Source organism: Clupea harengus, chromosome 25 (genome assembly GCF_900700415.2).
Source record: "Clupea harengus chromosome 25, Ch_v2.0.2, whole genome shotgun sequence".
Taxonomy (NCBI): domain Eukaryota; kingdom Metazoa; phylum Chordata; class Actinopteri; order Clupeiformes; family Clupeidae; genus Clupea; species Clupea harengus.
Genome location: NC_045176.1, coordinates 308,597 through 333,925, shown reverse-complemented (window position 1 = coordinate 333,925; position 25,329 = coordinate 308,597). Strand labels below are relative to the sequence as shown.

At 43.3% G+C, this 25,329-nt stretch overlaps 1 protein-coding gene across 1 annotated transcript in view; it reads left to right on the top strand.

Annotated features, from left to right (window-relative positions):
* The window catches only part of LOC116219458 (NACHT, LRR and PYD domains-containing protein 1 homolog), a 33,173-nt gene extending 15,781 nt beyond the window's left edge, over positions 1–17,392 (top strand). Inside the window, exons 3-7 of the mRNA XM_031562728.2 lie at positions 7,592–7,899; positions 9,751–9,792; positions 9,900–11,580; positions 14,884–14,967; positions 17,199–17,392. Coding sequence (XP_031418588.1) covers positions 7,592–7,899; positions 9,751–9,792; positions 9,900–11,580; positions 14,884–14,967; positions 17,199–17,367 — 2,284 coding nt within the window. The 3' untranslated portion in view covers positions 17,368–17,392. The remainder of the gene's footprint in view (positions 1–7,591; positions 7,900–9,750; positions 9,793–9,899; positions 11,581–14,883; positions 14,968–17,198) is intronic.
* The last annotated feature ends 7,937 nt before the right edge of the window (positions 17,393–25,329 follow it).

The following is a 25,329-nucleotide window of genomic DNA, read 5'->3' as shown; positions in this document are numbered from 1 at the left end:
TTCAAGCACGGTTGTGTTTTGCCGCGTTAACCTGGAGTTGGCGTGTAGTTCTTCTCTGATCTTTTGTAGTCCGTCTGTGGTCAGGTTCTGGAACTTCATCTCAGCGTAGTAAAGGAAGTTAATCCAATCTGTGTGTGCTCCGATGACGCACCAGGGGCAGAGTGTAGATGCCAGGCCATTGGCTGCTGGGTTCAAGGCTTTGTAGTGGTCTGGAATGCCTCAGGGAATGCCCAGGCCATCAGACCAGATCCCGCTGTCATCCCCTGCTTCTCTCCTCCCTCGTACGGAATGCATTGGAACGTTCCTCAGGTACTGGTGAGTCTTGGACCTGGGGGAAATCTGAAAAGGTTGTACCAACATTGTTCTAGCACAAGGCCCAGACCAACCCACAGGTATTGTAGCTCTTAATTCACCATCCCCACTTATCAGCTATGGCTATATCCTGTACTTCAAGAAGTCTGCCATTCAAACACATCCCCGCTATTCTACATTCAGTGGAAGTATTTAACTGTATTTCTTTCCCATTATCTATTACATTTTACATTGTGTCCAGTGTCCTAGGTGTGGATCGTTCTTTTCCCCAGGTTTTAAATAGCATTCAAACAGAGCATCTTTTCTAATAATGTGTGGAGGTGGGGCAACATTGTCTGGCATGTAGGGTCAGTTAAAATGTGAACAGTCATGCTGTATAGCTGTATCATTAAACGCCCTATTTCCCATCATCAGCAAACATTCTGCAGAACACATTGGCTGTTGTATGTAGTTACATTGGGCAGGAAGATATGAACATTCTTTTCTACGACACGAGGTGTCCGCTGGATGGCACATCTCACACGTGCACTTGATAGCTAAGAGTAAGTTGACATGTTTCTTCCAGGCTTCAGTTTCTCTAAATTCTTTGTCGCAGTGATCTATGTCATAAAGTACAGGGGTCGCCAGGAGTGGTTTGGTCGGCACCCTGGGCCCTGCACAGACTAAACAGACTAAACTAACTTGTGGTACGTGCGTTCTGACGGTCTGATTTACCCATTTCCATCACGGATGATCTTTAGCCGGGCCCCATCGTGGGTATTCGTCCAGGGCCTGTGTTTGCTGTATTCATAAGTATGTTACTAGAACAACAATGTAAAATCCTACAGTCGTTGCTAAGAGTCCCCCACATCCTTTGGCCCACTTTTTGGTAACCTCCCATGACTTTGCAGAGGAAGAGACCTCTCACTCCACAATTTCCACTAGGTTCTAATCCCACAGGACAGTACTGTATCTTCTGCCAGCGGTTGAGACGAATAGAATCTAAACATCTACCCCTTTGTAGGCTGGTCTTCTGTCACAGTGGGCACACCCTGGAAACAGCAAAGAAAGATGATCTTTATTCCTCTGCCTCAGCCGTGTGCAGGCTTACCCGTTTGCATTGAGCCAGAAGTATCCACGTGGCTCTATCAGCTATTTTGACTGCGGTAGGTGTTGACAGTAGCACTTGTTGTGGTCTGTCCCACTTGGGCGAATGGCAGTGTTTTCTTTTGAGGCTGTTGTAGGACACAATCTCCTGGTCCAACCTTGAATTCAGCCTCACAGTGTTCCTGTGTAGGGGAGAGAAGTCTGAGAGCATTTAGTTTCGACATCATCTTTGCCATATATTCTGCAAATGTATATTCAATCTCTTTGTCTGTTTCAGCAAATAGTTTGAGAGTTTAGGCAGTGTAGATTCTTCCATACATCATTTCAAACAGTGATAACAACATGCATGCTTAATTTCACTAATTTCACTCTTGGATTCTCAATTAACTTTTAATAGTTTGGTTCATTCTTTTTTACCAGTCCTGCTGACTGGGGGTTGTATGAACAATGGCTGTCTATGGCTAGACAATATTTCTTTCTTTCGTTGGGATTTAACTCAATAAAATCAATAATGAATGATTAAACATCTTTCTCATGAAATATAAATAAGAAGTATAAATATATGCTTACTATCCCCACTTATTGAGGCATGTTTTTACCATGGCTCAATATTACAGCATATCTTTTAGTATTGTGAGATCTAATTCTTCAATTGTGTACGTGTCAGATGGTTGTTGTAGTGCGGCCTGGTTAGTGGCCTTGTCAGCTTTTTGGTTTCCTAATGAAACCGGGTCTTTTGCATGTGTGTATGCGCAATCAGGGAAATCAGTTCTGCTGCTTGTGCGGAATAGTGTGGAAGTAGTGGCTATGCGTTCAAGGTTTATTTGCTTGAACCATCAACAAACAATAGTTAAATCAGCTTCTGGAAAAGGCATATCTTGTAGGTCAGCTCTGGCTGCCATAGTTTTTATCTGTTCTCTGCCATAAGTAAAAGTGTAACTAGGTTAAATGTCACGCAGCGCTCAATATTGATATGAGGCTGAGTGAGCAAAAAAAATAATAAATAAAAAAATAAAAATAAAAATAAAAGTAAGCATGTGGAACTTTCAGTGTAAGTGTCTGTTTAGTACAATAGGAGCAGAGGCAGAGGTGTAAAAAGTACTGAAATGTTGTACTCAAGTAAAAGTACAATTACTTTGATGAAATTTTACTTAAGTACAAGTAAAATTACCCATCTAAAAATGTACTCAAGTAAAAGTAAAAAGTAGTTAATTTAAAATGTACTTTAAGTAAAAGTTACTTAGTTACTTTCAACAACTTGATCGGGGCCGCTCCTATATAGTGCAAAAAAGGACAAGGGGTCATAAATCCAATACAAAAACTAGTTATTTTTAATTAAAGGAAATCTTTAGAAATATAAGTGCAATGACATTAAACATGTCAAACATTAAACATTAAACTGTCAACACAACATTTAAGAACTTTTGGGAGGACATGTCAAGACATGACAGCTAAAATAAAAAAGTTAAAATGCCGCTGCCCCTCTATATTAAAACTTTGGTTACTTTACTTGTGTCCACCTTTAGAGCATTAGTCTACAAACTTCTTGTTGAGTTAGAGCAGCAGCTGATTTTCAAGATGAGTAGAGTTCATCCGGGCTCGCTTTGCAGTAAACGGCAATCCAGCACAGCCGAAGAGTCACTCGCAGGCGGCCGAGGCAGGTAGGCCAGTATTGAGTTTCAGGGACAGTTTTTTGATATTCTGAAAGGAGTTCAGCAGATCCATATTGACTGAGACACAGGCTAGGTTCCCTTCTAACTCCCCTGTACCTTCTGGACTTCATTGAGGAAAATAAATCATCTTCATCTGATGAATGTTGTCCAACTTGCTTCAGCCCCTACCATCCGGTCAAGATGTTGTCTGACATAGACTAGACCTGTAGAATGACAAACAACAATTCTGACAATTAAGTATTGAGCTTCCATCAAGAGTGCATCTTAACACAGAAATAGCTATAAATAGCTACTTGAGATGACAGACCTACAGTATATATACAGAATGATAACATTATTTTCTATTTCTACATGCATCACAATTCATAATCCTAAATTATTGCTAACCAAGAACCCTGAGCATGAACATGAAAGACGTGCACGTTGCAAAGCCACCACATCGTGATAAATTCGAGATAACGACATACACATTGACATTTACTTGTCCAACTGTCTGACAACGATGGTGTGTGCATTTACATCGTTCCTGTTTCAGGGCATGAGAGGCAGCCAAATGATTAGCCTAATATCAGTTTATGCGGTGTATCTTATTGCTGATGACTGATCTGCAGTTTTTAACACAATATGAGAGACTGAACATAATAATGCTATGAACTGAAACGAATGGAAGACAGGAATGGAATTATTATTAGTCTATTGGATGACGGCTGTAAACAGAAGGATGGGTACATGAGTGTATAGCTAGCCTAGCTAGCTAGCTGACGTTAGCATACTCAGGGTGGTTGCAAGTGCTAGCCAAAATGAGGCTACAAGTGCCATGACATGCATATTTTGCTTATTGTAGCAAAGCTAATAAACAACAATAACGCTGTCTGAACTACTAATGGAAAGGGACAAATACTGTATTACACATGCTTGCGCAGATTTGAAGATTAATTTTTACAAGCAGAAAGTTCTGTCTGGCGGGGCAGGCACAGCTTACATAGCATTATATAGCTGTTGCCTCTTTTAGGTTGGAAGGCAAACTGATGGCTGAGTTGTGGATACGGGGTTTCTTCATCTTCTTTAATTTTAACTTGCGGAAAGTTCGGTGCTTCAGCTTGTTGGTCGTCCGCAGCTTGTTGGTAGTCCGCACTATCATCTTTCTCCATCTCTATCTCTCGTGACTCGACACCGGCGGGCTTGCATCGACTCAATCATCCACTCTATGCAGCATCCACCACTGCAATGAGAATTGTCGTGCGCGATTCCCGCCTTTCGGTTTCCTTTCTTGAACTATGTTTTTTTTTACTCAGTAACGGATGTAATTTCCAATGTAGCGAAGTACAATACTTCAGTCAAAATCTACTTAAGTAAAAGTAAAATTACCGATTTCAAAAACTACTTAAAAATTACAAAGTACACAAAAAAACTACTCAATTACAGTAACGTGAGTAAATGTAATTCGTTACTTTACACCTCTGAGCAGAGGCCTGCAGCCACTACTGCTTGTAAACATTCAGACATTGCTTGGGCTACTGGATCTAGCCGTGTTGAATAGTATGCCACTGGTATCAACTTTAAGTCCCCACTTATCCATTAACACAGATGTTATATAACCTTTTTTTACAGTCTACAGTTTGTACGAATGGCTTTGTCATGTCCTGGATGTGCTACGACATACTTTATTTCTTTGTCTGTGGCTGTGGTGCTTTTTAAAGATAGCTTTATTTTAGTGGGTCACAGCTGCTAATTTTGTGGCCTTGTTTCTGCTAACAATCTTAACAACGCCAGGGTATGTTGTTTACAGGTGTTCTTATCTGGAGGAACAGCATATTCTTTTGAGCCAGCACTCAGCCCCCACCCAGCCTGTGTTAGTCCAGTGCATCAGTCTAGGTTAATGTAGTTAGTGTGACAGGCTTACATTTGTCCTTAAATTTTTTTTGTTTTTTGGGGCTAAACAGTGTATATTCTATACATAATAATATTTTGGGACACCATTGTTTAATTTATTCTAAAACCCATGTATTGTTGGAACAATTCTAATGCCCAGCCCACATCACATCTCTTCCTAATAAGTTTGTAGGGCATGTTTTTGAAACATAATCTGTATTTTTTAAATATCTCTCCTGTTTTCAGAGTCTGCTTTTAGATGTGTCTTTCTTTTTGCAACCTTACTGTTCTGGGCATCTGATTAGAGTAATCAGAGTCACACAAAACAAAACAAAACAAAACAAAAATCATTGGCTTTCTTGCCACCATTAACGTAAGCTTTGCTCTGTTTGGCGCAACCAATAATGCAAAAACATTTTAAAATCTGTGTTTAAATTTTCTTCTTGTTGTAGACATTTTAAATCACCTCTTATTGCCATTATCATGTACGTCTTCTGATTTTGATGCACTTTTTCCCATTTTTTAAGTTATTTTATGTATTTCTCTTAATACCTCTAACTGATCTTGAAACCTTTTAAATTACCTTTATCTTATTCTTCACACTAGGGTTAGTTATGTTTCTATTTTCAGACTCTTTTAGACTTGCTTTTAGATGTCTCTTTCTTCTTACTTTCTATTTTAACACTTCACTTTCCTCACTTTCTTTTTCTTCTTCTTCTTAACTTCCCACTGACCTTCTCATTTTTTACTTTCCATTTTACCTTCCCATTTTGTTCTTGAGATCGCAATGCTGAGTCAACCCGAGCCCGACCAGAGGGCCCCCGTCTCACTCGTTTGGTGAGGAGGTTGAGGCCAGGGAATTTCCCTGGGGTGATCAGTCCCCTACTGGTTCCGGGTCAAGGCATCTCAGTAATGCGAAATCTTTAATTACATAAATTATGATTACAATTATCTGTGTTTTACCCATGGTAAAAAGTTCATCAGTATGTTTGCACAGTCAGCATTTGCTTGTATTTCCATATGTTTCATATCTCCTTCTAACTGGGATATGTCTTTTTCTTTTTTAGATTGCTTGTTTTCCATTTTGTAGTATTACTCTCACTCAGGATTATACCCCTTTCGTATAGCCTATTTGCTAAGGCACCCAGAGGCTTATCAGGAGATTCCACAGGAAAACAGAAATTGAGAAGTTTGTTCCCTTCAAACAAGGCGAACAGGAAAATATACAGAAATATCCAGAGAAAATAGGCCTAGAGAGTTTTCAAGTTCAGATCAAAGCGCTATGCATATAGCCTTTTGCGTTCCACCACGACACAGGCCTGTTTTAACAGAAAAGTCCTCTCTTCAGGGAGGTGCTTTTAACCTCGAGCGTACGGTACCTTACTTCAGGAAGGTTGAACAGTGCTTATATATCTTTAGCGCGCGCTAACCTTTCCCTTCGTGGGGGTGATCACGGCAACAGGTCTTCTTTACATATAACCTTTAGCGTTTCCAAAAACGAACGCTACCCTTCCTTCTTTCCGTTCCTTATAGGAGGTGATGGGAAGGTAAACAGTGCTTATATTATAACAGATAAAGTCCTCACTTCAGGGAGGTACTTTTTAACCTTGAGCGCTCCAAAACATGAAAACTACAGACAGGAGTCTCTCTAACTCTAGCAATTCGTTCAACACACGGGGCGAACAGGCAAGGCCCTTTCTTCAGGAAGGTGCTCTTGTTCCCCTTTTCACTCCGCGGCAAACAGGCAAAAAGTTAGTCTCAACCCCACTTGAAGACAAGTATATACAAACCAAAACAAACAAGAACCATATAGTGGCGTTCATTTTCAACAACTAAACAATATACTCACAAACAGCTCGGAGTCCACCCCCCATAGTTCAAATTCAATTCCTTCACTCTCGGCTCTCCATGCTGGCAGGCCCTGGCCTCCTTCCAATTCAAGGTTGAGGTCTTAAGAAAAACGGAGTCTCGTAAGCCTCCGTACGGTTCAGGTCCTGATGATTAGCCCAGCGTGGAGAGTCGATGAGGTTGTTGGAATCCCGCACACGAGCCCCCAATTATGATAGGTGAAAATTCACCCTAGTTACCTCAGGACTCCGGAGCTGCATATAAGTATATTTATTAGACAAACAACAATTGCAATCGGGCTCACTCCCAGCACAAGGCTGAAAGTGAAGCCCTGATAAACACATCGCACAAGGTTTATATAGACAGAAGTTGAGCGTTCAGCGAGATAACCACGTGGTGGATTTCTGATATCCGAGGCAAGGATGGAAGTTTTGCAAGGTCGGAAGAAGCACAGTTCGAACCTTCTTATCACCTCTGGTCTAAACATGCTCTTGTACATGTGCAGACTAAGTGGCACCTAATATTCTAAGTTACACACACGCAGAAACACAGAAAAGCCATGTTCCTGCTTACATAAGTACATGATTCATATAAGGTAATTAATAATACAAGGCACTTCATTATTATATTCTTAAGTCATTAACAGTGTTTGGAAATTATCTCCATCAATTTATATTATATATTTTATCCTCATACACTTGCTCTGTAATCAGTCCCATGAATAACAGAATGTGTGGTAGGAATTATCAATGGTTTATTATTAATGTGTTAATTATGTCTGTTTTGTTTTTGTGTTTTAGGGTTGTTGAGATTTTGCAGGTAACCATGGATATAATACGAGATAAGAAGATAATTCTAACCAAGATCCTGTCTGCTGACACGTATTATATTCTCCAACATGTTCAGCAGAACAAACTCATCACAGATCGTGACTACAGTGCTCTTAAAAGCCTTCCTCAAAACACTGAGACGATGTCTGGTGAAGTGCTGGATAAACTGAGAGACAAGGGGGAAGAGGCCTGTCAGAAGTTCATAGACTTGCTGAAGCAGCAGTCTGTGTTGGAGCAATATCCAAGACTGAGAGATGTTTTCCCAGATCTCAGACAAGGTATCTCTCTCTCTCCTCTCAAATTCAAAAGAGCTTTATTGGCATGACAAAAATTTCAATTCATATTAGCATACATATTAAAAAGAAAAAGAAAAGTACAATATCACCTAAAGACAGACACAGCACAGCACAGCACACACACACACACACACACACACACACACACACACACACACAGGGGAGTGTGAACATCAGATGTGTACTATAGCGTTAGCTCCAGGTAATACTAGTCACACACACACACACACACACACACACAGGGCAATGTGAACATCAGATGTGTATTATAGCGTAAGCTCCAGGTAATGCTAGTCACACACACACACACACAAACACTTACACACACAAACTCACACACAAACAGGGCAGTGTGAACATCAGATGTGTACTATAGCGTAAACCCCAGGTAATGCTAGTCACACACACACACACACAGTAGGAGAGAACATCCACACTAGAGCTGCAACGATTAGTCGACGTAATCGACGATGTCGATTATGAAAAATTGTCGACGATGATTTTCATTGTCGACGAGTCATAAAATATATTAAAAAAAAAATTGAATTTAATTTTTATTTTTATTTATTTATTTTTTATTTTCATTCGGCATTGCAATGCACTATAGGAAGTGCGAAATAGTGCATCTTTAACTAATAATAATTGACCATCATTGAGAAAAATGGAACAGAATCTGCAAATAGCCTAGCATACAAATCATGCACCGTTTTCTTTGCCCTCCGTTCTCGTACCTTCATGTGCTGCATATCAGAAATGGCCGACTAAAAAGCGAATTATTCTGAGACGGCTCATGTTACCATGGAAACAATAAACAAAGCTAGCTTTAGTAGCTGCTGCATATGAGATATGGCTAACAGAAAAGTTGTCATTTTTCTCAATGATGGTCAATTATTAGTAGTTAAAGAAGCACTATTACAGTATTTCAAAAAGAATGAGCTGTGGGAGCACAAGAACAGTGAACAGAGCAGCAATTATCATAGACATATATGATATATCTATAACTTATAGTAAGGTTTAAGCTTACATGTTGGAAAACAGAACGTCTCATGGAGGATGCTTGCTAACGCTATTTCATAAATGTTAAGTGCAATGTAGTAAATCAGTGAATTATCAGAGTAGCCTGTATTTTCGTTTGTTCTGAATAGTTAACCTCCTCCACTTAGCATTCTTCAAACAAAAGATTGTGGAAAAAATATATATTTCATAAGTTGAATTTGAATGTCACTTGCAGCCCAGTTATTCTTGCGTTATTTTGCACTTGCAGAGGCTTGATTGCTAATTTGAGTTACTTTTAAAACTTTATTTGCACTTTCTCTTTACTTTTAAAAGCATATTTGCACTTTAATTTGTATAACTATTTAATTTATGTATTATGATTACATTTGTTACTCAAATACATTTGAAATTCAAATTCCAACATTTTGAGTCGTTATTTTAATTTGCTATGGGAAATAATCATTAGATTAGTCGATTAATCGAAAAAATAGTCGATAGATTAATCGATTACCAAAATAATCGTTAGTTGCAGCCCTAATCCACACTCACACACACACTCACACACACACACACACACACACACACACACACACACACACACCATGAGTAGGAATAGGAGAGACCATCCACACTCACACACACACACACACACACACACACACACACACACACACACACACACACACACACAATCACACAAACTAGGAGTAGGAGAGAACATCCTCTCCAACCCAGTAGTGTCTCTGGTCAAGCCCAGAAATGTCCTTTTGGGAAAACTGTTCTAGTGGATGTCCACCTCATCCTCTTCATCATCTTCCTCCTCTTTATTCCCTGAAGGTCCTGGGGTTTCTGCTCCGGCAACACCACCACAGGACCCTGGTAAATTCAGAACTTATTAAATTGCTATTTCATCATTATATTAAATTGAAACTGAAACATAATTTAAAATAATAGTAAATGTTGTTCATAAAATTGTTCTTTTGTAGATCATATCACCAAAATAAATGAATACAAGAGATCCATCTGCTTGACATATAAAAAAGTGAAGGAGTATAACTCTCTATCTGGTGAGAATGTGCTGCTGGCTGACCGCTACACTGAGCTGCTGATCGTTGAGACACACAGAAAGCAGAGAGAAAGAGAGGAGGAGATCCGTTGTAGAGGAGAACATCACCAGCAGGTCTTAAAAACCAGGGACAGTGAAGCGTACAAGAGAATCACTGTTGACCAGTTGTTCAAACCCGATGACGGTGGAGATGTTCCAAAGGCAGTCATTATGCAGGGCCACTCTGGACATGGCAAATCCTTCACTGCTCAGAAGATCATGTACGACTGGGCCTCAGGAAAAGTATTGAAAGACTGGTTTGACCTTGTTTTTCACCTTAAATGCAAAGAGCTTAATGAAATCTCAGAGGCATGCAGTCTGGTGGATCTCCTGAGTGTCACTAATGAGACAGTAGAGGTGCTGAGGGACTCAGAAATGAAAGTGCTCTTCCTCATTGATGGCTTTGATGAGCTCAAGTTCTCATTTGAGGAAACTAACACAGTGCCACCTAAAGACCCTTTCAGAGAAGCTCCTGTTGAGGCCACTCTGGGTGCTCTGCTGAAGGGGCTTCTCCTGCCGAATTGCTTCCTGCTGGTCACCACCAGGTCCACTGCTTCAGACAAACTGAGCAAGCTGCTCAGTGATTGTCAGCGTTTCACTGACATCCTGGGCTTCACTGAGAAGGGGGTGAATGAGTACTTCAAGAGGTTTTTCAAAGAAGAGCTGCTAGCAAAGAAAGCATTCAACTTTGTGAAGACCAACGAGACTTTGTACACTGCCTGCTCCATCCCCGTCATCTGCTGGATCATCTGCACAGTTTTCAGGGAGCAAGAAGAAGAAGGCCTGGACATCACTAAGGAACTAGAAACAACCACCTCTATATTTGTGCACTTTGTGTCCATTCTGCTGAAGCATCACTGCCAGGATTTGAGTCAGCCTGCTGAGGAGACACTGCTGAGGAGCCTGGGCCAGCTGGCAGAGAGAGGGTTACAGGAACATCAGGTCCTGTTTGATGAGAAGAGTTTGTCTGAGGCTTTCCCTGATCCATCACAAGCAAACAAATGCAATTTCCTCTGCAAATTCTTGCAAAGGAAGAAAGTCAAACAGGAAAGCATGTACAGTTTCATGCATCTGAGCTTCCAGGAGTTCTTCGCTGCTCTCCAGTACCTGATGTTGGAGAATGAGGAAGAGGCACTTGACAAACTAAGGGTGTTGTTAGGAAACGTTGAACGTTTTAAACCTGTTATTCAATTCCTTTTTGGGCTTTCAAACAGAGAAATTTACTCACACCTGAAAAAGCAGTCCAGGCCATCCATTCAACCTTATCTGCAACACTGGCTTCTAAGCGTTTTGCAAAATGACAGAATGCATGAAGAGGGTATGCTGCATATACTGCATTGTCTCTATGAGCTCCATGAGGAGGATTTTGTAAGGAGAGCCATGGGAGTCTGGGGTAAGATAGAGTTTGACTCCATTCCCCTGACGAGGACAGACTGCTGGGTACTGCTGTACTGCCTGCAGTGTTGCTCGACCATCAGAAGCCTGAAGCTCAAGGAGTGCAACATAACAGCAGAGAAGCTGAGGATGCTGCAGCCTGCACTGAGCAGGTGTCAGGAGCTGGGGTGAGTGTCTACTTGGGGTGAGTTTAAGGTGGTATGTGTGTCTGGGGATCAAGGAGTGAGTGGGCATTAGAGGAATGGAATATTATTGGTTTCAATAATGAGAGTCGACACTGTGTTGAGAATAAATAGGCGATAGCTTTAGATCTTCTCAGCAATAAAGCAGGCTACATACAGTGCATCCAACCTAAGAGACGTTACAAAATAATTGACATAGAAGGTTCTTAATTCAAACATAACAGTATTCTAACAGACTGATTGCCACACAGAATACACAACTGAAAATACACGCAGGCTTGATAATAACTTAGGGATTATACATTCTACTTAAAGAGTCATTTATTTCAACAAATATTTGAGGTGTAAATGCTAATATCTAAAAGCTCATATGTTTGGTTCTAGCCATTTGGTGTGGCTGTGGCTAAAAGTGTAAGGGGTTGATTAAAATGATCTGATATGTGAAGTTTACCCAGATGTAATAGCACTACAACACCTTGCAAGCATTTCACCACATGTGTAGCTTTTGTTGTGAGTTGCAACAATACAAGAGGTGATTGAAGAGAACATAACGCAAATTGTTTCATCAGAGTCAAGTGCCAGATAGACTTTTATGCAACTTTGAGTATATTTGTAACATTCCCAAAAAAGTGAATATACATATGACTCCCAATGCTTTTATCCGCAGCATCTTATGAGTGAGGAACAGCAATCAAGCCTCAGTAAATTAGGAGACTTGGGAGACACTAAGGGCCTCATTTACTAACAGGATTGCGCCCGTTTTCAGGCGTAAAATAGCGGGTAAAGACATAAAACCGTATTTCCAAAGGAGGCGCACCTGAGTAAATGCGCAAATTACCGCTGCTGGGAGGGTATAAGGGAAAGTGGGTGTGTGCCGCAAAGAGATGGGAGGAGAGGCGTTAAGTGCGCCTAATGATGTATTCCGTGGTATTTACTAAAACTGCCTGGCGAGAGTGCGTCTCTAATTTGCGGGATAATTATCGGCCTCATAAAAGCAGGTCTTAACCAGGAAGCGCGTTTTGATTGAGTCTGGAAACTTCCAAGCGATATGGCAGCAGTTGTAAGAGCAAGGCGAAGACACAGACAAAGACAACGCGCAGAAAGAATTTTTTCCACACGAATAACACTTTTCCAGTTAAGCGAACCAGAAATTATTAGACGGTACAGGTTAACCAGCCACGCAATACTACAATTATTCAACCAGATCAGAGACGACATCGAACCTCCCACCCGGCGATCACATTCCATTCCATCAGTTGTTAAACTCCTGACAACATTGCAAATATTGGCATCAGGATCATTTCAAACAGTTATAGCATCAGCAGTTGGTATATCACAGCCTTCACTCAGCCAAATATTCACCCAGGTACTCGACGCATTGCTAAGGCGCACTGGTCAATATATACATTTCCCCACTACCATAGCCCAAATTACAGACATCAAACAGGATTTTTTTCAAATTGCAAACTTTCCGAACGTCATTGGAGCCATTAATTGCACCCACATCCAAACTCTGCCACCATCAATCCACGAACACATTTACCGAAACAGGAAGCATACATATTCAATGAATGTCCAGGTCATATGTGAGGCTCCAGATGACGTGGAGCCCCCAGAGAACATCGATGACCCTCCCTACAGAGCGAATGAAATGGCTGAGGGCAGACGTTCGCGTGAAGATATCATCCGGAGATACTTCACATAAATTACGCTTGAATGTTGTTTTGTATGTGTAAATAAAAGTGGAAAAATGGCACAAATCAACCCAGACTGTTCTACATAGTTTGATTTATTTTGGAATTGTGTGTGCCTGCTCAGTCTTCACTGGTCTATTTCTGAGAGCACGAGTGGGTTGTGAAGTGGATGGCGCATCGCTGGGTGCAAAGGGTCTGCCTCGCACTGGTCTGCCTCGCACGGGTCTGCCTCGCACTGGTCTGCCTGGCCCATCGCAGGAATCAGAGGGTCTGCGGGGCTGCGTGGTAAGGGTATGGGTGGCGCAGGTGCTGGAGCGTCCTCCTTCGGACCTGCAATACTGGCGCTGATTGTCCGACGAGGATCTGGTTTGATAAATACCACGGGGGCCTCATATTAATATGAAGCTGCACAGGCACCCTGAGGGGTAACCATAGCAACCCAGAAACTCAATGTTCGCTGAAAAGTTGAATTTCCCAAAATCAGCTCACCAATAAAAGACAGTCTTGAATTCAAAGTGATCACATATTTACCTGGGTTAGTTTGCTGTAACCTCGTGAACCAAAAGCTCTCATTTTAATTTTAGCTCATCATCCATGGTGGAACACGTAGGCTCTTTCTTCCCTATTTTAGCGGAGCGCTAAATAACACTAATGGGCGGTGTTAGGCGCAGATGACGCGACGATGTTCTTAATAGGATGCAAAATACCGTGCGTTATTTGCGGTTTGGCAAAGGCGCAGATTAAGCTGCGGTCGCAATGTTAGTAAATGAGGCCCTAAGTACTCTCCTCAATATGAAAAAGTGCAAGGAGATCCATTGGGCTCTTAAATGAAATCCAGCCAAGAAAATTGATATTATACCAGTTGAGGGTATACAGTACGTAATTCTGAAAGGAACTATTAGAGTCTTGAGATTTTACACTCTGTATCCAGGGATGGATTACCGAACGGGCCTATCGAGCCCGGGCCCAGGGGCCCACGAGCTCAGGGGGCCCCTAAGCCATAGCCTCTGCGTGAAGTCGCTGTTATCTATCTCTTATTTGTGGTTGAAAGAGGTGTATTTTGTTAATTTGCTGTTGGTTTCAATTCAGTGTACCTGTGCTGTGTTCGAAAATGTGTATGTGCGCTGTAAATACTGTTGAGGTACAGGTGAATTTAGTTATTGTGCTGTTGAAAAAAATGTAAGTAATGATTTGCGAGTGCAGAATTTGCGGGGGTGGGGGGGCTTTTACATGTCCAGGCCCAGGGGCCCATGGTTTCATAATCCTTCGATGTCTGTATCAGGCATCAATCTACTGTTATTTCAAACTATCAAGAATTCTCAACATTTTCCTTTCATGCTTGTATCAAAACAGTTGTGCTCTTTTCCTGAGCCTCTGACTTGTTAACTGATCTGTTGCTGTAATCATATTCAGTAGAAAATGAATGTGGATGTGAGTAATTCTACTCATGGGGTACTCTGGCCATGTGGAAACATCTGGCCATCAGTGTTTTCATACTTTCAGCTTCATCTGTGTGCCGTGCTGTGGTCTGTTTGTGAGAGAGCTGATCTGTTGTGGTTGAATGCTCTGATGGCTGTCATCATGTTGTTGAAAGGTTAACTGTGGAGAGCCTGTCAGATTCTGATGTTGGTATCCTGATCTCAGCTCTTGGGAAGGGGAAGATCTTGACTGAACTGAGGTAATCATTTTACATTATAGAGAACTTGTACTACTTCTATGTGTTCAACTCTATATTCGGTAGAGCAAATATAGTGTGTTCCTTGTGTTATATGCTTGTTGTCTTCCCTTCTGTTTGTGCCGTCCAGGACTGAATCCAGTTTCTACCCAGTTTAGCTTTGCAGTGTTGGGGAGTAACATTAACAAATCTGCCATCCTGTCTTCCTTAGACATTGTTGATCTTAATAACAAACGGGTCAGGGTTAATTAAAGTAAAGAGAACATGAACACACATGTATAATGTGTGAGTGCATAATAAAGAGACCAGGGCCCTGTTCATCGTACGTGGTTCAGTTAGGTCGAACAAATGTCCCATTAGCCAGTTTAAATTAACACGATGATTGAGGACAGGCTATTTCAGTTCGTCCAAGGCTGATCCGGGGTCAAACAATGTTGTTAATTCGAACCAGACTTCACTTCCTACTTCAAAAGGGGGAAGCGCCGATCACCAAAACCATGATTTTCTGACGGTACAATGGCTACTAAACTCAAAGAAAGAGCCTCTTTTTTTCCGCTGGCGAGCAGGAGATGATCAGGAACGGTTATGAAAAATACGAGACCATAATAATGGCAAAATCCAACACCGCCACCGGTGCGAGAGCAAGACAATAAGCTGTGTGTGGGGGGATATCTATGTATGTATAGATTACGACAAGTGTGACAGGGGTTAGTGGAGTTGCAAGGTTGCTAGTTTGATTCCCCTCACCTCCTTACCAAGTGTATTTTTTACATTTCCTCATAAGTCGCTTTGAATAAATGAAATGACTACATGTAAATGTATTAATAAGAAATTCAGTAAATTGAAGCAGTGAAAATAAATTGTGTGTATTTCTCTCTATTCTTATCATGAGTCCACCTTAACCCTTCCATTTTGATTAAAAGATTTAAAAATCTCTGCGAGTTTTTGTCCTACAAACATAAAACTAACACCCACAGCAACCTTGAACCCTTTTCTTTTTAAATATACATGAAACTAAAATATAAATAATCACTTTGTAAGGAGAATATAAGTAATCCCTTACCCATTTCAGTCTATGAGTGAAGTTTCAGGAGCCTACGACCCGCCCATTAGCAAATGACAACTATTCATATGATAAGGGCATGGTAAATCAGTGATCACTATTGGGTCATGATGTGTCAAGAAAACCTGTAGGGGGTAGTGGGCCACAAAGACATTCCAGTGCCATTACATCATGGCCATTGTCTTTGACCGAGGTGTCCCAGGTTGCTACCACCTATCTCATCAATATGCATAGTGGTCTAGGTGGACTGAGGTGAAGAATTCTAAATCACATTCTAAATTACTTATAATTAGTATTGAAACCACACACACTTTCTGAATGCTAAACTCACCTATGTGGAGCAAACGTTTACAAGGTTCAGAGTAAAAAGGAAAACTTCCAAAATATTTACAATGTGTTTTTTGTACAAAGTCTGAGCACCTCTAAAACTAGATTTAATTTGATTAAAAAGCTTTTTTTAGTGCATACATTATTATTGCTGAGGTGTTCTAGAATATAATCATAAATGCCACTTTTGCCTCATGGTTTTTAGAAATATACAAAATTATCAGGTATGGCAGACTACCTAACAGAGTAAAAAAAAGGCCTTAGTGTTGGAAGTGTTAATCATTTTCTACAACAATGATATGCTATGGTGTACTAATAACACTCATATAATTATGAGTACTTTGTTCTCCGCATCGCCGACATTACAAAAATGTACCACTCACAAGGTTATGCATTCAGTCTGAGACAGTCAATGCTCGGCTATTGCGTGTGGTGTTTGCAATAAATGGCTCGAGAAGGTCTTGTAAATAAATGAGTCCTTGTCGGCTGAATCGGTAGTGCTCATACATGAACTCATCATGATGGAATAACGGATCTTGGCGATCTTGAAGAACTCTCTCCCTATGAAACGCTAATCTAACTAATATCGCTCCTTCGTCAACGGGATCTCTCCTTTTTCCGGGGGTGTGGCAAGCTTATCCAGCTTCACTTAAATTAGCTGGAGCAGGTTCAAGTTTATTGATGTGCTGCTATTGTGATTTAGCCAAAGTTGCTTTGACGAGCCGAAAAGGGGGACTTATAATATCTCATCCTGAAAATTATCTCGGTAACTTGCTAAACGAGGTACGACGAACAGGGCCCAGAAGAGAAAGATTGATATTGGTCTGTATGTGCTCATTCACAGAGTGGCAAGCAGCCTCAAACCTGAGAGTGTGGAGCAGGTCCTCGGTGCTCTCTCCAGACAAAAGTCTGTGGGTAACGTCCGTCTGTCTGTGACGACCATCACTGTCACCACCACGGCCCTGTGCTTGGACTTCATTCAGAACACAGAGACGTGCCGTCACCTGAGGTGAGAACAGCAAGATTACTCAAATTAACTGATTACCATAGCAGTCAAGGTTGATTAACTGCAAGGTGCTGAACTGATGGTGTGTGTGTGTGTATGTGTGTGCTGAATGGTATATTTCTATCTTTTGGTGGTGTACTCTTATAGGCTAGAACCAATTAACTCTGTTTGCTCTATGATTGGTCAGTCCCCATTGACTCTGTGTTCTGAATGACAGGCTTCAGGATAATTTACACCCACCATCCTTGCTCTCTGTGGACAAAGACTCCAGAGGCCTCAGGTGAAACCTCCCTTCATGAGAAGCTTCACTGTCTGTGTTAATGTTGTTGTATGTAAACGTTACATGTTGCACCTGAAGAGTGAGCATTGCTATCTGTGAAATACTAAACTAAGCCCTCATGTGCCTGTGTTTCAGTCTGGATGTGAATTCACCATCGTCTTCCACAAAATCACTTGCTTCACTTACCCTGTCACAAGCCGACAACCCAACCAGTGGCAGCTTAACCGACTTCATCCACAAGTTTCGCGATTTCACAGGTTTAAGAGCAAAGTACGAGCAAATAATTCAAAAATATTTTAAAAACACATTTTATGGGTGTGTGTGTATTATTCAGTCATATTTCGGTTTGTTTGTGTTGAAGTTCACATAGGACTCTAGTTGACTGTATGGGTGTTCTTGAGTCCTTCACTGACTGGTGGACTCTGCCTGGTCTGGAGAAGGTGGAGTTGAAGGTGAGCTGCCTGACTGAGAGCTGGGCCCACTGGATCCTCAACCTCATCCACACGTGCCCCACTCTGAAGGAAGTAAAGTAAGAGATACCTCATCTTCTGTTTCTGTATGTAGTCTATGCATGGAGGGGTTGTCTGTATGGACACACTGTGTGCAGGACTGTGTGTGTGTGGGAGAGAGAGTGAGAGAGCGAGAGAAAAACAGATATTGTGTTTGAAATGTATTTGCTTTGGCACCACTGCTTTGAAACAGTCATGCCAATAGAGCTCAACTGAGAGATTGAAAATGTGATTGTGTGTGCGTGAGAGAGAGAGAGAGAGAGAGAGAGAGAGAGAGAGCGAGAGTTAGATTTAATTAAAAGAAAAACAGATATTGTGTGTGAGAAAATGAGAGTGTGTATGTTTGCTTTGGAAGATCCATGACAGACTAAAGAAGTATATTGTTATTTCAGGTTACAAGCTTCATTGATCTTGTATTGGGCTGATGGTCTCTTACTGGAGGAGGGGATCAGTCTTCTGCTGAAGCCCGATAAGCGTCCAGATTGCACTGTGATCCTCACTGGGTGTGTACTTCTACTGACTGACCTGTCTGTCTGTCTGTCTGTCTGACTCTTGATCTGTCTATCTGTTGGCCACTGTTTGACTGTTGATTAGAAAGCATCTTACCCTCCCTCCACCCGGGGAAGAAGCTGGTCTTGTGGCGTGAGGTTTTGGTCCTGATGGACCGCAGCTTCCTGCCGGAGGGAAGTACCTTAAAGAGTTTATGACCGGGGGGGGGGGGGGGGGGGGGTCGGCCAAAATCTTACCTGAACGCATCAGGGTCCTGGAGGCGTACAGGTCCTGTAGAGATGGCAGATTGCAGCCAATCACCTTCTCAGCAGACCGGATGATACGCTGCAGTCTGCCTTTGTCATTGGCAGTGGCAGCAGCGTACCAGATGGTAATGGAGGAGGAGAGGATGGACTCAATGATGCAGGTGTAGAAGTGTACCATCATTGTCTGAATGGAACATTGATGTCTTTTAATGCCTTAAAGACATCTTTGATGTTTTATCAGACAGACTTAGTGAATATGGAGTGAGGTGCTCCTGATGGAGAGCTGTAGGCGAGTGTGAGGTTTGTGTTGAGTTGGGATGTTTATGTGTGTTTTATCCTTAAAGCTGTAGGTGAGTGTGATGTTTGTGTAGAGTTGGGATGTTTGTGTGTTTTATCCTTAAAGCTATAGGCGAGTGTGAGGTTTGTGTAGAGTTGGGATGTTTATGTGTGTTTTATCCTTAAAGCTGTAGGTGAGTGTGATGTTTGTGTAGAGTTGGGATGTTTGTGTGTTTTATCCTTAAAGCTGTAGGCCAGTGGGATGTTTGTGTGTAATTTATCCTTAAAGCTGTAGGAGAGTGTGAGGTTTGTGTGGAGTTGGGATGTTTCTGTGTGTTTTATCCTTTTGTGGGGAGATCTAATGTGTTTCTGTGTCTGTTTTTCTCCACGAAGGAGGAGATGCACTAAACCCAGTGGTAAGTGTAGGTGGGAAAATGACGCCGGACTGCCCTGCAACCAGTGGGTGGAGATGCAATTGAGGGGGCCAAAAGTCACTGAGTTGGACAGGAAGCAATCGGACCGTACCGCTTCGCGAGACACATCGGTGCACAATGTCAGCCGAAGTCTCGTTCCTGCCCGACCCGAAGTGTCATTCTTCACCAACCCTGAACGCCGCATTGTCAGCTCTAGCTCTGTTTCTAGATGGCACTGATCCTCACTGGGTGTGTACTTCTAATGACTGACCTGTCTGTCTGTCTGACTCTTGATCTGTCTATCTGTTGGCCACTGTCTGACTGTTGATTAGAAAGCATCCCCCCCCACACACACACACACGCACACCACCCCTGCTGTAGGCGAGTGTGAGGTTTGTTTAGAGTTTTAATGTTTGTGTGTGTTTTATCCTTAAAGCTGTCAGTGAGTGTGAGGTTTGTGTAGAGTTTTGATGTTTCTGTGTGTTTTATCCTTAAAGCTCTAGGCAAGTGTGAGGTTTGCGTAGAGTTGTGATGTTTGTGTGTGTTTTTTCCTTAAAGCTGTAGGCGAGTGTGAGGTTTGTGTAGAGTTGTGATGTTTGTGTGTGTTTTATCCTTAAAGCTCTAGGCAAGTGTGAGGTTTGCGTAGAGTTGTGATGTTTGTGTGTGTTTTTTCCTTAAAGCTGTAGGTGAGTGTGAGATTTGTGTAGAGTTGTGATGTTTGTGTGTTTTGTCCTTAAAGCTGTAGGAGAGTGTGAGGTTTGTGGGGAGATCTAATGTGTTTCTGTGTGTCTGTTTTTCTCCATGAAGGATGAGATGCACTAAACCCAGTGGGAAGTATATTAAGGGAAATAACCTACTGGACTGCAACAAGAATGTGAAGATCCAAATGAGGGGGCAACATGTCACTGAAGAGGAGATTCAGGGCAGTGTAACAACAAGGAGGCTAATGTGACGGGAGGACGGCAGTGTAGACCGACTACGCCACCCAGTTTATAGAGATGGGCCTCTAGTTTAAAGTTCTAGTGTTTAGGTTCTTTGTTTGGTGGGAGCAGCACTACAGATTCATCCAGACTTCGTTTCTGATACAAAAATATACAATTTATTACAAGCACTAAAATATAAATACAACACAAGTCCATATGAATCAGGCCGTAGGCCACTGCCGAAGGAACCACAGTCTACAATGTCCAAGAGTCAGCCGTATCCAAAGTCCGCAAGCAAAGTCCGTCAGCATCCACCACCGCACCACAGCTGCTCACGTTGGTCTGTCAATCACGCACACTCGCACGCACACAGAGAGAGAGAAATCGCCAGTATCTCCACAAGTAGCAATACACACTCACAGCAAACAGAAAATAAATAGCCAACACACGAAAAGGTAATAATATCAACCAAAAGTAAATCCACCCAAAGAAAATAGCTACTTGTGATAGTCCGTGAAACTCTACTCTGTATGGTGCTAATACGTAATTCTTCAGTTTAATAGCGGACAAGGCACACTCACCATTGAACTGAGAGCAGACGAATCTCGCTCTCAGTCAATATTTAATCAGGCTTCTCTCAGTCAAACGGACGACTCCGGTCAGCTCTTTCCTGGCAACCCACGAACGCAGACGACGGGGATCTCCCCGGCCTCCACTCCAAAGCAGTAGGGAAACAATCAACTTCGGATCTTGTTTAACAGACGTCCGGTAATCCAGCAACGCCAACAACTACAAAAGCTCTGTCCCAGACTTGGTTCCTCCGTCCTCTCTAGTAATCCTGCTTTACGTCCAGCCTCCACAGACTATTCAGTGTTCATGTTAAAAAGGGGCTCAATCAGACATAATTATCCGCACCTGTACCATGCAATCAGATGTTTGCGAGGCGCACCAGTCAAGGGGGCGTTGCCCAGCAGAGTTCTGAAAGTGAGCGGTCCTAATTAAAAGAAACGGCAACTGCAGAACACAATAAGCAACATCATAACAAACATACAGTCACTCAACATCCACATAATACTCACATATGACATCCCCCCACACTTTATCGTTGACAGTCCCGGTCAACAAAAGAATATTATAAGGCCTCCCTATACCTCACTGGTGGCTGTCCCATATTGGCACGGGCTGATCTTCTAGGGGCCACATCATTACCTTCAACTCCCTCCGGGACAAGGGGATCTACCCAGGGCACATAAAAGACAGGCAGTGGCTCGCTCCGAGGTGACACTGAGAGTTCAGGGTGTGTTGGGGGAGCACCTTGTGGTGGGTTGATACAGGGTTTGAGGGCATTCCTATGTAGGACCCTCTCCTTCCCTGTACGCTCGAGCCTAACCCGATACGTTAACCCTCCTCATCCAGCTGTCGCACAACTACATAGGGGTCTGGGTCCCATCTGCCACATAGTTTACCCTTGTCCCCAACTCGGTTAGTCCTTCGCCATACTCTCTCCCCAGGCGCTAAGGGAAGTACTCTAGCCTGACGGTCATAGTGTTTTCTTGTAATGCTCTGCTGCACGGCCCATAGATTTGGCTGCTAGGGCATAGGCATACAACAACTTGTGATGGTGTTCCTCTACCCAGCTGTCACGTCTGTATTGGGTCTGTGGGTTTTCTACCCCGAGGGCTACATCCACTGGCAATCTAACATGTCTTCCAAACATCAGATATGCAGGTGCATATCCAGTCGAGCTGTGCAAAGTTGCATTATAAGCTTGAACCAGGGATGGAAGAAATTCAGGCCATCGATGCTGCTTCTCTTCCTCTAAGGTCCGCAACATGTTCAGCAGAGTCTGATTGAGGCGTTCGCACATGCCATTGCCCTGGGGATGGTAAGGTGTAGTCCTACTCTTGGCAGCACTGTACAAGCTACATAATTCGGCCATTAAGTGAGACTCAAAGTTTGGGCCTTGATCCGAATGGAAGCGCATGGGGCACCCAAAAGTCTGTATCACATGCTGCCATAAGGCCCTAGCTGTAGTCCTTGCAGTCTGGTCTCTAGTGGGGATTGCCCAAGCATAGCGGGTAAACATATCCGTCATCACCAAAATATTTTGATACAAAGTCATTGGGGCCTCCCTAGTGTCAAAAAGTCCAACTCAATAACCTCTAGAGGGAACGACACTATAAAGGGCTTCAATGGGGCCTTAGGGGCTGTATCTACCTTCTGCATCTGACAACGCAAACAAGTGGCATGGTACTGGCGGACTTGTGCGTCCATGCCAGGCCAAAAGAAATGGCGGCGCAAGCAGTTAAGAGTCCTCTCCACTCCCAAATGCCCAACCGCATCATGATGCCTCTCCCAGACTTCCTTACGTTGTTGAAAAGGGCAAACAATCTGAAAGAATACCTCGTGGGTGTTATGGTCAATGACACGACGGCAAAGGACCCCATCTCTCAGCACCAGCTTGGCCCGCTGCTGTAGTAGCTGTTTGACCTTAGGCGGGGCACCTCGCCATGCATCCCCAGTAGGAAAATGTCCAATCTCCACATACCTCCGGGCCAGTTCCAGGTCTTCATCCTCCCTCTGCTTGGTCTGCCAGTCAGCACTTGCCCATGGCTCACAGGGATCTCGTCCAGCCTCAGCAGCAGCCGCCACATCAGCACCTACAGGAACTCCAACAGGTACTCTGGAAAGGGCATCAGCATTTGCGTTTTCTTTGCCAGACCGATACTTCACTTCATAATCAAAGGCTGCCAGCTGTGCGACCCACCTTTGTTCCGTGGCCCCCAACCTGGCGCTCTGTAAATGAGCTACCGGGTTGTTGTCAGTGTAAACTACCACCTTGGTCCCCATCAGGTAATCTTTGAATTTTTCGGCCATAGCCCATTTCAAGGCTAGCAGTTCTAACTTGAAGGAGCTATAGTTGGCATCGTTCCGCTCAGTAGGATGTAGGCTTCTGCTGGCATAGGCCACTACCCGCTCGCGTCCACCCTGGTTCTGGGCCAAAACTGCTCCAAGACCCAAGTTACTTGCGTCTGTGTACAAAAGGAAAGGTTTAGAGAAGTCGGCGTATGCCAGAAGAGGGGCCTCGGTTAATGCCGTCTTCAGATGTTCAAAGGCCCTTTTGCATTCGTCGGACCAGGAGACCCGGCGAGAATTTGCCCGTTTATCAGCAGTGGAACCAATCAGGAGAGCATTCAAAGGACGAGCTATCTTAGCAAAGTTAGCAATGAAACGGCGGTAATAGCCCGCCAAACCAAGGAAAGCACGTACCTCTCTTATGGTGGTTGGGACTGGCCATCCCTGTACGGCCGTGACCTTGTCTGGGTCTGGTTTCACTCCCTCGCCAGTAACAACATGACCCAAAAACTTCACTTCCCGCTGCAGCAGATGACACTTGTCCACCCTCAGCTTAAGCCCATGGCTATTCAGTTGTTGGAAAACACACTCCAGATGCTGAAGATGGGAAGAGAAATCTGGAGAGTATACAATAATGTCATCCAAGTAGACCAGCACCGATTCTGCAATTTGGCCATTCAGGCACTGCTGCATCAGCCGCTGGAAGGTGGCTGGTGCATTGCAGAGACCAAAAGGCATACGTTGGAATTCATACAAGCCTATGGGTGTAGTGAACGCGGTCTTGGGTCTGTCTTTAGGGTCTACTTCGACCTGCCAGTAGCCACTGGCTAGGTCCAGTGTGGAAAACCAGGAGGCCTGGGTCAGGGAAGTGAGGGTTTCCTCTATGCGTGGTAGTGGGAAAGCATCTTTATGAGTCACGCTATTCAGTTTCCGGTAGTCAACGCAAAAACGCCAGCTACCATCTTTTTTTCGGACCATAACAATGGGTGCAGCCCAGGGACTGGAACTCTGCTGGATAACCCCCTTCTCCAACATGTCCGCCAGTAGGGTCCTCATTTCCCGATACATCATAGGTGGAAGAGGGCGGTATCTCTCTCTAACTGGGGGTGCGCTGCCTGTGTGGATCTGGTGCTGTACCACATTGGTATGCCCAAAGTCCTCCTCATGGAGTGCAAACACCTTTTTCCACTTGTGTAAGAGGGTTTTTAAAGCTGCCTTCTGCTGTTCAGTCAGGTCAACTTGTCTTTGTAAGTCCTCAAGTACATCAGGGGTTAGCCCCTCTTGTTCTGGAGGCCCAATTCCTACAATGTCCACGTTAACAGTATTGTCATCTTGTAGGGTTAGACTAAGATCTTTCGCCCCATGTATATCAGCACGATCGACTCTGAAAACCTTAGCCAACTTCTGATATCGGCCTATGGAGACAGCACAGGAACTCAAGTTACGGATCCGAATAGGGAGCCTGCCATGTTTGACAAAGGCAACAGTTCCTGCCACAGAAAAAGTCTTTAATTCAGGTAATGCTTCAATCATACCGCAGTAGCCCTGCCCCCTAGGGCCCATGCGTGCACGACCCAAAACCACCACTTCGCTCCTTGCTGGAACAGTTAGGCCCCTACGGCTTGCTGGGCGCACAAACCCCATATAGCCGTTTCCGCCCTCCATCACAGCCACTCGTTGGCACACAGCAAACGCGCCCGTCCAGGCCATCCTTGACCTTTGATCTGGAAAAACAGTCTTAGGCCCGTCAGGGTGATTAAACAGGTCATTCCAGCACACCATAATTACATTCATACCAATTAATAGTGGGGCAGTGAGGCAGTGGTCCGCTACAATAACGACCCCACGTCCCAGTATGATGGCACCCCCTACTTCAAAATCCATCACTGCATACCCTTTATATGGAATTGATAGCCCGTTGGCAGCTTTAAGAGTCAACTTATCAGGGGCCTCACCG